This window comes from Lepisma saccharinum, chromosome 8 (assembly GCF_977018435.1).
Source record: "Lepisma saccharinum chromosome 8, izLepSacc3.1, whole genome shotgun sequence".
Lineage (NCBI taxonomy): Eukaryota > Metazoa > Arthropoda > Insecta > Zygentoma > Lepismatidae > Lepisma > Lepisma saccharinum.
The window spans coordinates 32,026,536-32,042,699 of NC_139236.1; the positions used below are offsets into that span (position 1 = coordinate 32,026,536).

At 39.3% G+C, this 16,164-nt stretch overlaps 1 protein-coding gene across 9 annotated transcripts in view; it reads left to right on the plus strand.

Annotated features, from left to right (window-relative positions):
• The window catches only part of Mbs (Myosin binding subunit), a 245,605-nt gene that overhangs the window by 49,571 nt on the left and 179,870 nt on the right, over positions 1–16,164 (plus strand). For all 9 annotated transcript variants that reach the window (XM_083126415.1, XM_083126417.1, XM_083126419.1 and 6 more), the window contains exon 2: positions 14,365–14,495. In XM_083126415.1, the coding sequence (XP_082982541.1) occupies positions 14,365–14,495 (131 nt within the window). The remainder of the gene's footprint in view (positions 1–14,364; positions 14,496–16,164) is intronic.

Here is a 16,164-nt window from a genome sequence, read left to right on the forward strand (position 1 = left end):
CTGACACCTAAAATATTGATTATTTGATTTCGATATACTAAAAAAAGATATACAGTTATGTTAAGTAGTGATGTAGTGCAGTACTGTAACGAAGGAGAGCGTTTAATGAGTTCAAATTGCTAAGATTGGTAAATTTATGTCCGTTCCTTCGTAATGACTGTTTTCAATCCCCTCACCACCATCTTACCATGCGTCTAAAACTAATAGTAAATCGCTAATTAATGTAAGTAAATTGTTATTGCGACGAAGGCCGATTCGATAAGAAACTACTAATAAGTATTTATATAGTGAGTGACAAACAAAAAATTCAAAACCTCATAATGATCGTTAATTCATCACTGCTTTGTATCTAAAATGTTTGTCTTCTTTGAACAGAAAGTACGAGTATCAGATATAACAAACTTTCCGCACTAACTTTACAATATTCGAAACCACCATTACAGACTTAGCTCTACGTAACTTGATTCTGCACATTCCACGTGGCATGTGACTTCCTCCTATCATCGAAATAACTTTCTCTTACTATTTCCTTTCCTCTCGTGAAATACAGAGACCAATGTTAACTTCTTAGCACGGTGGATAAACTTTACACCCAACGATATACTCCTGAAAAAAATCCTGCCTAGGTGGAGAATCGAACCTACGACTTCTCTCGTAACAATCAAGCACGCTACCTCTTCTCCAGGTAGCTCATGTTAAAGTTTGCTACCAGTTTGAAGAAACCAATTCACACATAATGTCATATCAATAATTTCCTCATGGCAATTTTCATGAGGAAACAAATTCAGATAAAATCGAGAAACGCTGAAAGGGAAAAATGATGAACATGTCTATTGGCGTTTTGTCATATTTTGTAAATTGTGTAAAAATTCCGTGTTTTGAACAAGCAATCGTTTAGTTACGAAGTATTTTGTTGTTTGTTTAAAGTAGGAACAGGAGAACGAAAAGGAGTCATTTGAACCAGACCCCGTTTGACAAGAAACTTCAGCTCTTTTCCAAAGACTGTATGAAAAGAGAGAGGAACGTATGAAATATAAAATATGCGTGAAATTAAAACAATGGAAACCTTGAAAGATAATACTAACGAACCTCAAACTATGAAAAACATATTTTCGTGGTGGAAAACTCCAAGTCATTTTCGAAATATGAACTTGATGTTTTTCTTTATTATGAAGTGGAGATATGGGACTATACGATCCCTCAGCAAGAAAAATTTTAAGTAAGCTACCTCCAACTTTTTCAATGGTCATAATTACTAATTAGGGTCCGGAAGTTGATGAAATATCAACTTTTTTTCTGACCATTAAAAACAATCCTAAACCTGATATCATGTCCGTTTCCCTTCAGTTAGAGCCAGAAAACACTTTCTATTTTACATTTTTTTTCATTTTTCGGCCTTTTTTGGCTTTTAGTTTATTTGTCAGTATTTTTAACAGTTTTTGTTGCATTTTTACTTATTTTTGAGGTTTATTTTTCTCCTCCCCTGTTGTTTCGTGCATTTTAAATGCATTTACTAGTAAAACTTACATATTTAGATTTCTTGACATGGTCCTTTTAGCAAATTCACCATGAATCGAAAATGCGGTCAATGGAAAAGCATAATATTATTCTTAACTGAAATGTTTGGCAATGGATTAAAATACTTTGTGTGAAGATCTACTTTGAGGTTCTTTTTCTGGACACTATTATCACTTTAATCGGAGCGATTTTACAATACCGGTAATTTCTCCATTTTGTTTGAAATTTGGCGCTCACGTGTCAAACTTGCAAAATAAGAGGGTCAGTCATCGCAACCGACAATGCACAATTGCTCATTATTTATCGCAAGATTTTCCGTTTCGAATACTTAAAGAACGAAATATATATATTCCTGATATTACTACGACCCTAAAATTTTTTAACTGTGTTTCCTAACCTAACCTAGCCTAACCTAACCACGTGCCAATGGTTCGTGGGGCTAGCGCCAATGGTCCGTGGGGCTAGCCATAATTCAGGAATTTCTATACGTGAGCGCCAAATTTTAAGTGCAGATTCGTGATTAGGAGACTCAAATTAGTAAGTATCCGAAATTTCAAACAAATTGGAGAAATTCCCTGTATTGTTAAATTATACCCTTTAATCTGTAGTTTTAAAGTAACATTAGTCACAATATTAAATGCAATTACACTCTGGTATACGCGAAGCAGAACTGTATTTTCGGATGCTGGCCGACTACAGTATCATAGAGGGCCACCTCTGAAAGGAGATGAATTGGTTGATTTGGTGTTTTAAGTCAACTTTATGCATACTAAGGCTAATCGGGACTGGACCTACAGTTTAAAGTGGGATCCGAACCGAGTGCATAAAATAACGTGAACCGTGTGGTGTAGGAGGATCGTTTGCTTATGGAATGGAAGGTCATGGGTTCAAACCTACTTCTTTGCAAAATCTTTTTCGGGAAGTAAACGGCTTTGGACGAGAATGCTTATCTACGTTTCTTGGATATTTCCGTTGATATTTATGCGATTTATGTCCAGCATTTCCGGATGCAGAAAGTTGACATGTAAGTTCTTAATAGGTGTTAACTTATAACAGCTGAATGAAAGGAAAAGTATTTCCTAAAATCCTGCCAATCACTGAAAGATTAAAAACATTAGTAGAAGCATTACTTGAGGCATGCACAGTGGGGACGATTATGGAGTGTGGAGGGGCAGATGACCCAGCACTATGCTAAACATTACCTACCAAGGGAAAGAAACTGTCATTGCCCTCCCCCTCCCTCCACCTTGCCCCATCAGTTTTGAAACCCAATCGCCGCCACTGAGCATGCATCGCATTAATATTTACAGTAATATCATATAATATTATATTACGTTATTAGAACACTTCGTACTCGGTAAATAAAAAGGAAAAAATAATAAGGAAAGGGTGGGATTTGAACCTACGATGTTTCAATCTTGACGAAAACAGTAAAAAAACGGAAATGTAGTCATCTAACCAACTACTCCAGGAGATTGCTAACAAAGAGCTCATTAAATCACGTTAATCTCAGTTGAAGCAACATTGTGCCGGAGTTTCGAACCATTTTTCGCCAAGAACCAAGGAAATACACACTTTGCAGAATAGTTTGGTGTTGTGCAAGGTATCTTTACTAAACATTTCGCATAAAATCACCATAAATTTGCCATCTTGCATTCAAATATGACCGCAATTCTTTCCAGGTGGATGAGAACCTGTTCAGTGTTTCACAATGCACATACATTTTCCTATTTTCAAATTCAGAACGAAGAATCTTGAAATATTTTCAACATTCGTATTTCTACTTAACATTTTTTTGTCTACTCATATATTTTATTACTGCTTTAGGGTATCTTAACTTTATGGAATGTGAAAGAATGAAAAAAAAATCACGAGCGTTTTCATTCAGGAAGAAGAAATGTTGCAAAGTTGGCTACTCTTAGTTGGCTCTGAAGCGCTATGCTGCCAAATTTACGAATTCCGGACTTTGAAATTTTTCAGGGCGGTCAAATAAGATGTTGCGAAGTGTACCACATTGAAAGTTAGTTACCCACGTCTTAATTTTTTTTTTGTGTGTGGCTATTTGTAACATAAATTTTCGTACTAAGTAATTAATAACTTTAGATTTGCTGGTTTATATATTTCACACGCATAGGTTGAGTCTACACTAATTAATAATATCGCTATTGATTCGTTGATAACAAATGACATTACCACTGCGAAATCGTTAGAACAAAGGTGGCCACAGGAGGATCTGTGTTGGATGTAGTCTGAGTCCCTGAATTTGTATGGGAGATGGGTCTTCGACATCGCAACAAAGGGAAAAAAGGAACATTAAGAGTTTCGAGTGAATATTTGTTAATATAGTTTAATAATATAATTGAAGCTAAATTTCTTCGTCAAAAGTAATTGTGTTATGAAAACGTTTTCGTTTTTTTTTATTGCAGGATACTTCATTCATACAAATGACGGAGGCAGGGTCGAAAGACCTCCGATCGATTAGTGCGCTATCCCCCCCCTTCCCCTCAAATTCCGCAAAGAAGAAAAACTAGAGAAAAGTGCTGTTTTATCCCAAGCATGCATTTGTAGGGTTATTAAAAATAACTCTACAATTTAGCGGAAAAGCAATTAATTAAAACCTCTTTGTAACTTTGGCCATTCCGAAATCCCCCCCCCCTCCAATCTTACACTGATGATTTTTTCCTTGGTTTTTTCGGGAAGTTTTAAGTGTTCGGTACTGGAGAGAGTATGGACTTAATTATTTGGCTATCTTGACCTGTGTAGGGTTGCCCGTGGAGCAGCGCAAGTAAATTATCTCATATGTACAGTCACCGGCAATACTCGCTTCCCTGTGATGCGGTATGTGTGTTGCCTAACTCTACGGCATTGGTAGAAATTGCCGTTGAAAGTTTGCTATTAAAATACACTTATCGCCGCAGAGTTAGGCAAAACACATAACGAATTCAAGAAGCGAGTGTTTCAGGAGCCAGGTGTCAATTTTCATTGCCGGTGACTGTGACTATTCATTTGATACCTCTCCTTATTTAAATAAATATAAAATACCACCATGAACCCGCGGTGGTCTGCTCGGTAGGGCGTTTGTCTGACTGCCACGGGTTCGATTCCCCGGGTGGGTGATCTAAGGTCGAAATTTTTATGGCCTTTGTCCCCGCATAAAGCGGCTCTGGGGCTCACCCAGCCTCAAATCAATTGTCACCTGGGAGTAACCCTGGGGAGCAAAGGCGGCCGGAGAGTGTTACTGATCACATGATCTCCAAAATTGCCGAGATGGAGAATGTGTGGGCCCTACTCCCACATCCCCTAAATGTGGCACGGTGCTATGTGCACGGGGAACTACATTTTACCTCATAACCTACTATGACAATAAATAATTAATTTGTCGACATCATTTTGAATAGGCCTTTAGAAAATACACCCCCCTCCCCCCTTGGCCTCCCTTCCTTGCTCTATCATTGCGTCCATAGCTCACAACCCCTTGAATGTATTCTCCGGAATTTACACACTGCCTGTTAGTAAATCTCCATTGCACTATGGGAAAGGTGTTGGTTTTCAATTCAAGTGTTGAGAAAGCTTCCACTGCGGATAGATCAGTGGACGCACGCTCCCCTGTCCCCACGCACTGTGCGAGCTGAGGTTTATCTGAAGCATGAAAGACGGAATGACTGACCCGTTACAAGTGAGTGCTGATCCATGCCAGAGCCAGGCTGCAGTGTTATTTATAGCCCCCCACAGAGACAGGTATAATGGTTGTGCTCTGATTCAAAGGGCGTCACGTGAATAAGCGTTTCTTGCAGCCAGCGCTGCGAAGTGCAGTGTTGACGCATACGCAGAACAACAACGATGTCGGACAATGTGCTAACTCGAATCTTTTGCCAAGGGTCGGAGGCGCTGTTAACAAAACTCACCATTCAAGGAAACGGGAGGGGGCACGAGCTTACGTGAATAATGAACGAACAAGTAGGATGTTTTTTAATGCATGGTGACAGAAACGAGATATCCGTAAAACCCTCGCTTGCTAAGCTCCTTTAGATGCAGCAAATTTTAAATTTTCATTTATATCTGGGCCTAAGGCAGGTAAAACATAGAACATGTGACTTGAAAGCGACCCCCCCCCTAAGAATTACCGGTAGTTTTGTATCTCCAACTTATATCGGAAAACTACAACCAAAGTTGTATTCAACGTTTCAGCGATACTCCCGGGTTCGATTCCCAGTGGACTCAAATTACACAGTGGTTTAGATAACACTTCGAACTATAGGTCCAGTCTCGGTTTAGCCTATTTGAGCATTAAGTGGACGTAAAACGAACACCTGCGGAGGTACACACACACACTAAATTATATTTGTTATATTCAGATTTGTTCTGAGCTTGTAACTAGTGTTGCCCACGAGACGAGACTTTGGTTTGTCTCGTCTCGTGGAAATGCTGTCTCGTCTCGAAAATATTAGTTTGTCCCGTCTCGTGTCTCGTCTCGAAGGGTTCTGTCTCGTCTCGTCAGGATATTATGCCAACAAAAGTTAAAACTGGGAGACATGACAAAATATAATTCTCGAAAATGGGTTAATCCTTAAATCACTTTGCTCACTGTATAGTGAAAATATGATTCCTTAATCATAAGAACATGATTATTTCAAATAAAGTTTGTTGATTATCAATAACTAGGTAGTGTATAGAATCTGCCTTGCTTTTCTGGCTCACATTCACTCTTTATCCATCGTACACTCGGGGAGCTTTCAGACAGAAGGAACACGCGACAGGCGACAAGCCACGCGGGGGTTACACTGAAGTGACAAGCGACAGGATCCCCTTCCGTTCCGTCTGATAAAAGAATACACCGCATGGGCATTACCAACAGATCGAAGCGATTCTACGCCCGATATTAAGAAAACAATCCAGTTTGAGCGACAAGAGGCACGTGGTGCTTCGGTTCGGAAGGTTACGTTTACTGAGGGTTCATTTCCAAGCGAAACATGTTGCTTGTCGCTTCTCTCCTGTGGCTTGTTGAACGTGACAAGCGACATGGAAGTATCACACTGAAGCAACGAACGACTGGGACACTTCAGTTTATAAGCAAGCATTCACCGCGCATGCGCGGATAACAACCCTCGCGACGATACACGGTATCCAGAAAGCGGCCTAAGCAGAACAACATGCAAGCGACAAGCGAGACGTTGCAACTTGTTGTGTCGCTTCGGTTCGAAAAGTTTTTTTGTGAGGAAGATTTCACATCAAAGTTACAGGCGACAAGCGACACGAGCGAACTGGAAGCGAACTTTCAGTACTCAATGTAACCTTTCGAACAGAAGACATACGAGAAGCTGCACATGTCTCTTGTCACCTCGGTCCGTTGTTCACGGATGCGGGGTGAATGTTTTACTTCAGACTGAAGGGGATTGTGTCGCTTGTCGCTTGTGTGTGAATTATACCTGTCGCTTGTCACTTCGGTGTGAAATTTCCCCAAGATAGCTTTCAGGTTGAGCGACACAGAGTTTTCGCACCAAAGCGACAAGCAACACGCTCCTTTAGAGAGCTTTCAGACCGGAGCGACAAGCGACACATGTCGCTTTGGAACGAGCCAATCAACAGCAACGTTTCACGTGTTACAGGTCGCGGGTCGCTTGGATGTGAAATCTCTTTTAGTCTATAAGCAAGCTTTCTCTGTGAATTCACTACCAACAGACAGACATGACGACACTATGCAAGCTATTAGAAAACGGCCTAGTACGAACGACACGCAAGCGACAAAGCAACACGTGCCGCTTGTCGGTCGAGTCGCTTCCGTTCGGAAGGTTGCATTTATTACTGAGGGTTCATTTCCAAGCTACACTTGTTGCTGTCGCATTTCGCTTATTACTCCTATGACTTCAGGGAATTTTATGTTCGCTACGTCAAAGTAGAGTATCTAAGCTTTTTACTAGGTTTTTAGAGCCGCGATGGTGTAGTTGTTAGGGCTTCTGACTGCCAGGCGGGAGACCCGGGTTTAATCGAATCCCAGAGTGGATGAATAAAGATCGGATGGTCCCCGCATAAAGCAGCTCCGGGGCTCCCAGCCTCATATCAATGGGTGCATGGGGGCAATCCTGGAGGGCAAAAGCGGCCGGAGTGTGGTGCTGACCACTTCGCCTCCAAAATGACCTTTTCCCCACATCCCGTAAATGGTACTGTGCTATATGCACTTGTAACTTTACCTAGGTTTTAGTACGAAATCGTAGGAGTTTGCAACCAGAACTCGAGGCTGCTGTGGATTTTGAGAAGAGGGTCGCAAAATGAAAGAAGAGTCTGTTTGGGCGAGAAATTTTATGACGATTGTCGCCAGTATGGCTGGAACAGGGCCGTTGTAATCAATGGCAGTGACTACCTCCGGATCGTTTTGCGCAAGGATGAATGGAAGAGAAATGTTGAGGTAGGGATTTTGCAAGTTAAGATATCTGGGACACGAGGCTAAAGTCTGGGCAAATTCGTTTCGGACAACGTGTGACGAATTAGGATTTTTCGAGGAGGAATCTTATAGATCTTTTTTCATGCAATAGAAGCTGATTTGGGTTTCCAAAGAAAATGCTTTATTCCGAATAAATAAATATTTGCAGTTGATTAGTTATTTTGTTTATATTGTTTCGAGACGAGACGAGACTTTTCACGAGCTGTCTCGTCTCGAAAACGAGACGAGACAGGTGGTCAGTCTTGTTTCGTCTCGAATTTTGAAAAGCCTGTCTAGTCGCGTGGGCAACACTACTTGTAACTGTTAATGCACTTCATAATATTATAATCACATGTATGATTTGCTTTAAAAATGCAATAATTAAAATGTTATGAAAACTGAAACCCGTATGTAATTGACAAATTGCTTTGAGGAAGGTATACTTCTTAAATTAACGTGGTTTTTATTTTATCGGTATCAGTACTAGTAGTCTAGTATTGTGATGTGTCGCTTCCAAAGTGGACTTTTGGTTCTCTCTCTCTAAAGTTAGGATGAGGCAGTACAGTGTTCCCACGTATCTGGAAAAGTCTTCGAAATTGATCTATGACCAGAAACGTCATGGGAAGTCAATGAATGTCATTAAAAACCTTGGAAGACTCGGGAACATTAAATATGGTTGCTGAACTAACGGTGAATGTGAATTTTTCACGTGCCAGTAAGCACGAATTGGATGCAACACTTGTCACTGAAAATAAATACATAAACATGTGGAATTTCTTGGAACGGGAGTCGTTGCTTTCATTTTTCCTCCAAAGAGAGAAACACATGGTAAATAAGCTAAAATATTGCACAAGGGTCTGGAATTTTTAATGCGTGAGAAACCTTAAGGAGTCGGGGAATTTGTTTTGGCAGACTTCGAAACCGTAAGATATAGTTCTTGGTTTTGGCAGACTTCGAAACCGTAAGATAGAGTTCGAATCTCGGCAAGGATTGATCTTTTGTTTCTTTCGGTTCACCCTTATCTTCAGTAATATAATCGACCATCATGCAGTTGTATAATAAATCATATTGTAAGTGCAGGAGGAGAATATAATTACCAGTTTGTAATAGAAACCCGGAACCGTCGAAGAATTTTCTCGGATTCGTCGAAAGAAGCTTGCTTCCTGGTCGACTAATTATATCATTGCTTTTGTTGGCAAGGCATAATCTGTATGATTCAGAGCCGAGTTTGATGATCTGATGTTTGTTTATATGTGAACACTCAGTCGTTGTACTTGCAAGCTATTATTCACCGTGGAACGCGTAATTCATTTGAATTCCTGATGCGAACTGTTGAATTACTTTGTCCAATTATTTTGCATATTGTTGAATTGATTAGTTTTTCTGTAATACACCGAATAACAGTTCATTTTGCAGTTGTTTTTCTTTTAGTGGTTCATCATAACATCAAACCAACCATTTTAAAAAACGTTTTGCATTTGGAACGTTGAGAGAACAGCATATTTTACAACATGACTTCCTTTCCCTTTTTGTGTTTACAGCATAAGCGCATTAGACACCTGATATAGCACAGGCCCGTAGCTAGAGGGGGGCATGGGGGGCGGCCTCTGAGAGCCTGCTTTGCCCCCCTGTGAAAAATACAGAAAACATTCCTACCTGGAATTCTCACTAATCTTTACAGTTATATCATGTGTTACTCTAGCAACATAAAGACACTTATTGATTTTGTGATTTATTAGGGTGTATGGGATTCCGTGTAATGTCGTATCAGGATTGGGGGGGGGGATTCCCTTCCAGATTCAGACTTCGGGATATGATTTCGCAATTTTCAGTATCTAGAACAATAGTGACATTTGGTTTGAGTAGTCTTGTATTAAAGGTGCCTAATGTGTTCGGATGTTTTTCTTGGATGTGTTGCTGTGAACTTGGAACTGCTTAAATTTTTGTTTCCCAAGTCTAGCTTTTGGTAATAGTGATTCCTGTCGTAGAGAGAGGGAGTGGATATTTAATTTTTGTTACTTAGCGTTGCTTTTCTGCAACTTCTAGCTAATCGCAACAATGAGTGATAACGTGAAATTGAAGAAGACACACTCATAAACAGTGCCGCAGGCGGGCAGGGGGCATTGTCCCCCCCCTTCCGACCTTGAACGGAAGCCTATTGTAGGGGAAGAAAACATTGAAGTAAATAAACAAGACTAGGAGAATCAAAGAATAGCAGGACAATTGGATACTCATGATGGAATTAGTTTTTACGTGTTCCTTGCATTTTTCTTCCAGACGGCCAAGGGCACAGAGAGGCAATTGCCCCTCCTCTCGATTTCAAATTTTATACGAATAAAAATACATTTCGTAAAATTTTCTTGCTCGCTTCGCTCGCAATGTCTGCTATTCTTGTAGTCCAACTTCAGCCATAGCTATGGGGTGGCGGGAGTCAGCCCTGGGAGCCAAACGATCTATATGAAAACCAAATATTAAAGTGAATGCCATGGCGCTCTGTAAAATTATTTGCGCCCTATTACAACAATTTCTTTCTATGAAACTTAATTTGAAATATTAATGATGACACTGTAATCCAAGAAGTCATTGATCAATCAAGGGGTTCCTATTTATTTGTCAGGTGTCAAAACATGTATTTCAACTATAATACAATACGATTCACACAATATTTTGCAAAATTGTTAACGTAACCATTAGGTAAACATTGTCTGTGAGTCTCCCATTTGAAGCAAATAGAGTCCGTGGTGTACTAAGGGACCCAGGTTTTAATGTTTTAGCAAGTACACAAAATGTATTGCAAATTTTTACAGAATTCATCAAAGCGTAGATAATATGTAACCATTATTATTCGATTTTTCTTGCATAACACAACACAACGGTGTTGTTGGATTCTCGTTAGATTCCTTCGTGCGTAAAAATCTTGCATACTGGAAACTAAAGGGAATCATTATGAAAGCATGATTTATAAAGAGCTCCCTTGATCAGTTCTGCAGAGAGGCCCAAAGCTGTTGGTACATATTAATCGTCTAGTAACATTATCAAGTAGATACAGTCCGTATTAGCCTATTTATGTTAAACTTAATATTCTTTGGCAATCTGGTTAGGTCATTATCGAAATATTGCTATTTGACGTTGCTCGAAGTTTTTTCTGTTCATTGGAGTTTCCCTTTTCTGTTACATATCTCTTTTGGGGGGAGGGGGCAGTGCCTCTGTGTACTCTGCTATATCTTCCAATGCGACAAAATATATTAAAGATTTGCCCCCTCTGGTATTGATTTCGCCCCCCCCCCCCCTTACAAAGAATTCCTGGCTACGGGCCTGATATAGCATGATCGCATTAGACACTTGACATGAACGTAATTAATAGAGCACAGTCGGCAAGTGCAGTCGACCCCTGATCTTGACTTTTTGCACACACTCATCTAATTGCGCGTAAAAGTGACAAATACTGAAGATGCGCACATCCACATGCCAAAATGTTCTTATAAAAATAAACCCTAACAACAAATATTGGTGGTTGACTATTGTATGACCCCCAATTGCTTTTTGTTTTGCTGTTATGCATATGTACAATGTGCATTATAGCCATATTTGTGCTATCAATGAAGAGAAAAATCAGTTTAGCTTGAAGATGTAAACTAGAATGTAGCTTACATCGAGCATTCTATAAGCTTGATGCGTGCTTGCCTTAGGAAGCTTGCTGCAACTTCCAATTCTGGTAACTAGATTGATCCAGCTAATAGCTTGCAATGACAAGCTTGCTACAAACTACTTTGCTTGCCACGGGAAGCTTGCTTCATGCTTGCAGCAAAATGTCGGTGCTATCTGAGATAGTATGTGATTTCTTCATAATAAACTTTAAATAAATTATTGCATAGAAATTCATTTGATAGTAAGTGAACACTTATTCTGTGGGTTGAGATAATATAAATTTTGTTCTGCACAGTTTCAATCGGCAGCTTCGTAATACCTAGAGTTTATTACCCTTAACGAAAATAAACTCTTCCGTTTTTTTCTTTTAAAGACACGCCCCAGGAAATCCTATTTGATGTTAGGAAGGTAAACGAATGATAACCACACATAAGATAAGCAATTAAGATTATGGCGGTGATTAATAATGGCATAGGAAGCTATAAATTTCACCAACCTGTGAAGTCCCACAAACTGAACTTGATTGATTTGTTCCAATCTTTCTTTGTCTTGAGTGAGTGCACTCACTATAACCACCCATTTACTGTTCAATACCCTAAAGTTACTGATAACAAAGAACAAATGACAGTATTATTTTTGATAGATAAGGAGCTGCGGAGAATACAAGACGAAAACTATCTCCAAGAAATTTTCTTGAATCATTGCACAATATATGAACGAAAATTGTATTTGCTGTACTATTCACGTAGCAGTAGAAAGTAAATAAGTAAATCAGGGTTGTTAAAGTCAAGGAATTTTAAATAAATTGAATTCCGGTCCAGGAGAGAAAATCAGCAAAGCGTAAATGGATTCTGGACCGTTAAGAACCTTTTTATCTGTGAAGTATTTTAATTCGGTCCAGGAACATGTTTTTCCGGGTCAAAAGGAACAGGAACCTTTTTTTTCTGTATCATTCTAAATACGGTCCAGGAACTTTTTTTTTCAATGAAACAATACGCAACTTGGGCCGAATTTAAATTGTGCGAGAAAAAAATAGGTTCAGATCCTGCAGCGGATCCCAATAGAACCCATTAGAATTTATGGGTTCATGGACCTTTAACAACCCTGAAATAAATGGAACACATCTATTGTGATCCAAATGAATTAGAGCAAAGATCAGCCCGTTCATGGGGACTTAGGGAAGATTGCAAGGAATTAGTGATGGACATTTCAGTAATAATGTACTTCCAGAGGAGCTTCATTGTTCTGATGATCGAGGTTGATATCAGGCGTTTTATTTCCAAGATCCAACCACGCCCAGATGATAAATTCGATGTCATTGGCTTGCGTGAGATTCCACGGGCGCTGCCCAGGCCGAGTGCGATAACTGACATCTTTCCTTAATGGCTGTTTTTCGTTATTGCAGATAGGAAATCTATTAGTGGCATTACTTTGACAAGTTTTCAGTGTTCATAGTTTTAGATATTCTCGAATTGAATAATTTGAATTAAATTTTATTGAGACGTACGTTTGGAGGATCACAACTGTCACTTTTTTCTACGTTTCCATAATTTTAACCTACGCCACAGGACCGGAACCTTTTTTCTCGCACAATTTAAATTCGGTACAAGTTGCGTATTGTTTCATTGACCGTATTTTAACTTATCCGGAAAAAAAGGTTCCTGGGCGTATTTAAATTCATGGACCGAATTGAAATGCTTTACAGATAAAATGGTTATTTACAGTCCAGAACCCATTTACGCTTGCTCATTTTCTCTCCTGGACAGGAATTGAATTTATTTAAAATTCCTGGACCTTTAACAACCCTTGTAAAATGTGTCTTTAGGATGTTTTCGTAATGTTGTATTTGTGTTTCGTCCTGATCTGGCGCTGTCTTTCCCTGTGTATATTCACAGTAATGTTAATATTTCCAATTTACAATTCCAAGTAAATTTTAGCTTGAAGCATTTTTTTTTATCCAGCAATGATTCGAGTGGATTTCATTTCTCATCAATGGGTTATTTCCCTTTTCACGATTACAATCGTTTGTTGACTCGTACAAGCAAATTGATGGACCTATATATCGCAGCAATGTGTCTTTTTATATCGGAGCAAATTTTATCTTTCCATGCATAGTAGTTTATGATGTGTTCCTAGATATGGACATGATCGTTCCTAAAGAACGCGTTATTCATTTTTGATATTAGCATCCCAAAGATGTTACATGCTAAATAGTTGGCTAGCATTTATTATACGTATTGTCACTCCTAATGTGGAATCATCAGTAGTAAAAACATGGTCCGTGTTTACTTGTGTGTGGTAGGTATAACAGTCACCCTACACCACGATTTCAACGTGACATAGTTACGTTTATGAACAGAAACTGAGAATATTTCCCGAACAGACCTTTTATCCGTTTATACACTTTGTATTATAATTATTTTTTGTATATTTTTTTTTTAAAAAAAAGAAAAATACAATTTTTTACCGCTAGAGCCTTGCGACCTTAACTACATTACCGTGTGCTGACAAGTTATTCAGAAATGTTGTTATAACCGCCGAAATTTCTCTGTGGTTCGTGTAACCAGATTATTATAATGTGCAAAGTTGTAAAATTGTTTAGAACCTGAAAAAAAAATCACAGTTTGCACGAATAAAAAATTTAGGGAAAATGACAACTTGCATTTAATCTCTCGCTCCTGTTCAAAGACATAATGAATCATGTGATTTTCATGTTCAATGTAGAAGTTATAAACAGGCATGTTTCATCAATTCTAAATATTGTTTTATTTCTGTTTCAGGCGTGTATCGATGATAATCTCGACATGGTGGAGTTCCTCGTTGACCACGGAGCGGATATCAACCGGGGGGACAACGAAGGCTGGACACCCCTTCATGCCACGGCGTCTTGTGGTTTCAACAGTATAGCTAAGTAAGTGTGCATCTCTATTCCTACACTCGGCGGGTTGGCGGAATATACATATTATGAAGCCTGTGTCCAATGGAGCTATATTTCCTTCTACATCGCCTTTGTGACCGCTGAACGATATACCAGGCAAGAAATTCCTGCTTCAGACCTGCTGGAAATCTGAGCTTGCCAACCGGAAGGTACTGGCTACTTGACTCGATGCTGGCGCAGCCAATCAGAACCCAGCTCTGTCATGCTGAAACTTACACCTGTTCAATGTACAGTGTAATAGGCAAGTACCTAAACAGAACGTATCACTTGACAAACGATAGTGCAGACTAACCACGTTCTGGCGCCTGGACCAGTTCCTCTGTAGGAACTGTGTTTTGTGACTGTCCCTTAAACTATCTCAGCCATCGTATCATCATTTATCCCCATCGTCGCGATCAGCCAAAAATGGCAGAAAAGCGACGTAAAATAACAACCTAATTGACTCAATCAATAATAACTTTTTGTGATAAAATACATTTGGAACAGCAAAGAAAAGAATAATTCTATTAGCACCCTTGTAAAACCATAGCAGTGTATGCTTATACAGAACACACATTATCTCAAGTAGATTAATTATAATTACCTACCATATTGTCAGAGATGTATGATGATTACAGAAGATTTGCTTTTGTAATTGTAATGAAGGCCTAATCGTACTATTCTTTTCTAATTACAGTTTTTTTAAAAAAGCAGGGCTTTCCATATCGGTACAAAAAGCAAAAATGGGCTTAATAGAAATTAATAATGTAGGTTATTAAATATATAAAATATTCCGTAATGCGAACTAGTTGATTAAATTTGATAGAACCAAAACACGAAACATGTCGATGATATATTCTACAATTTACTTCAATAAAGTTAGTAATTTCAAAGACGGCCGCCCTATAAATCGTAATCGGAAATGAGATTATGGTACCTAGTCCAACGGTCAGAAATGAGTCAATCCTTTCTGGTAGGAATTATAGCTCCGTGTGAGACAGGCTAAAGTGATAAAAAATGGAATCCCAATTTGTTGGAAAGAGCATGAATAACAAGTCTCTCTTTACCTTTGAATGAAGGGTTGAGAGAGACTGTTAGACTAGGCAACACTGCATGTCGAACGTTGTAGCCGCCTAACTTTTTTATACGATTGGTATGGATTGTCGTCTATTGCTGCATATGCGGATAGATATACGATAGTTGGGGTGCAGTGGGAAGAGTTATATCCAGTACACCTATTTTACTTTCGGCTTATAATTGGTAGAAATTTCATGCATTTAAATATGAAATGGTTTCGCAACGTGGCCGTTCGATCTAAGGCGTTATGCTTTGTGCTCGGGGTACGGGACGCGCACAGGATCGAGTCTCCTGGGGAGAAACGTAACAGCTTTTCTCCTGAGATTTCGGCCTGTGTATGGGACCGGTCGCCACCCACCATCGTGAGGAAATTGGGTAGCTACAAATGAGGCACGGAAACTTACGACGACGACTGGCGGTTCGTGGTGCTGACCACACGTCATCCCGTAACTGATTGGATGATCGTCCTCTTCTGTTGACGCATGTGTGAGTGACCCCGCCAGTCGGTAGTTAGGCCCTATCCCTCACGGGCTGTTGCACCACAGGTTGTTCTTCTCGTTATTATTACTATTATTTTGTTAAATAT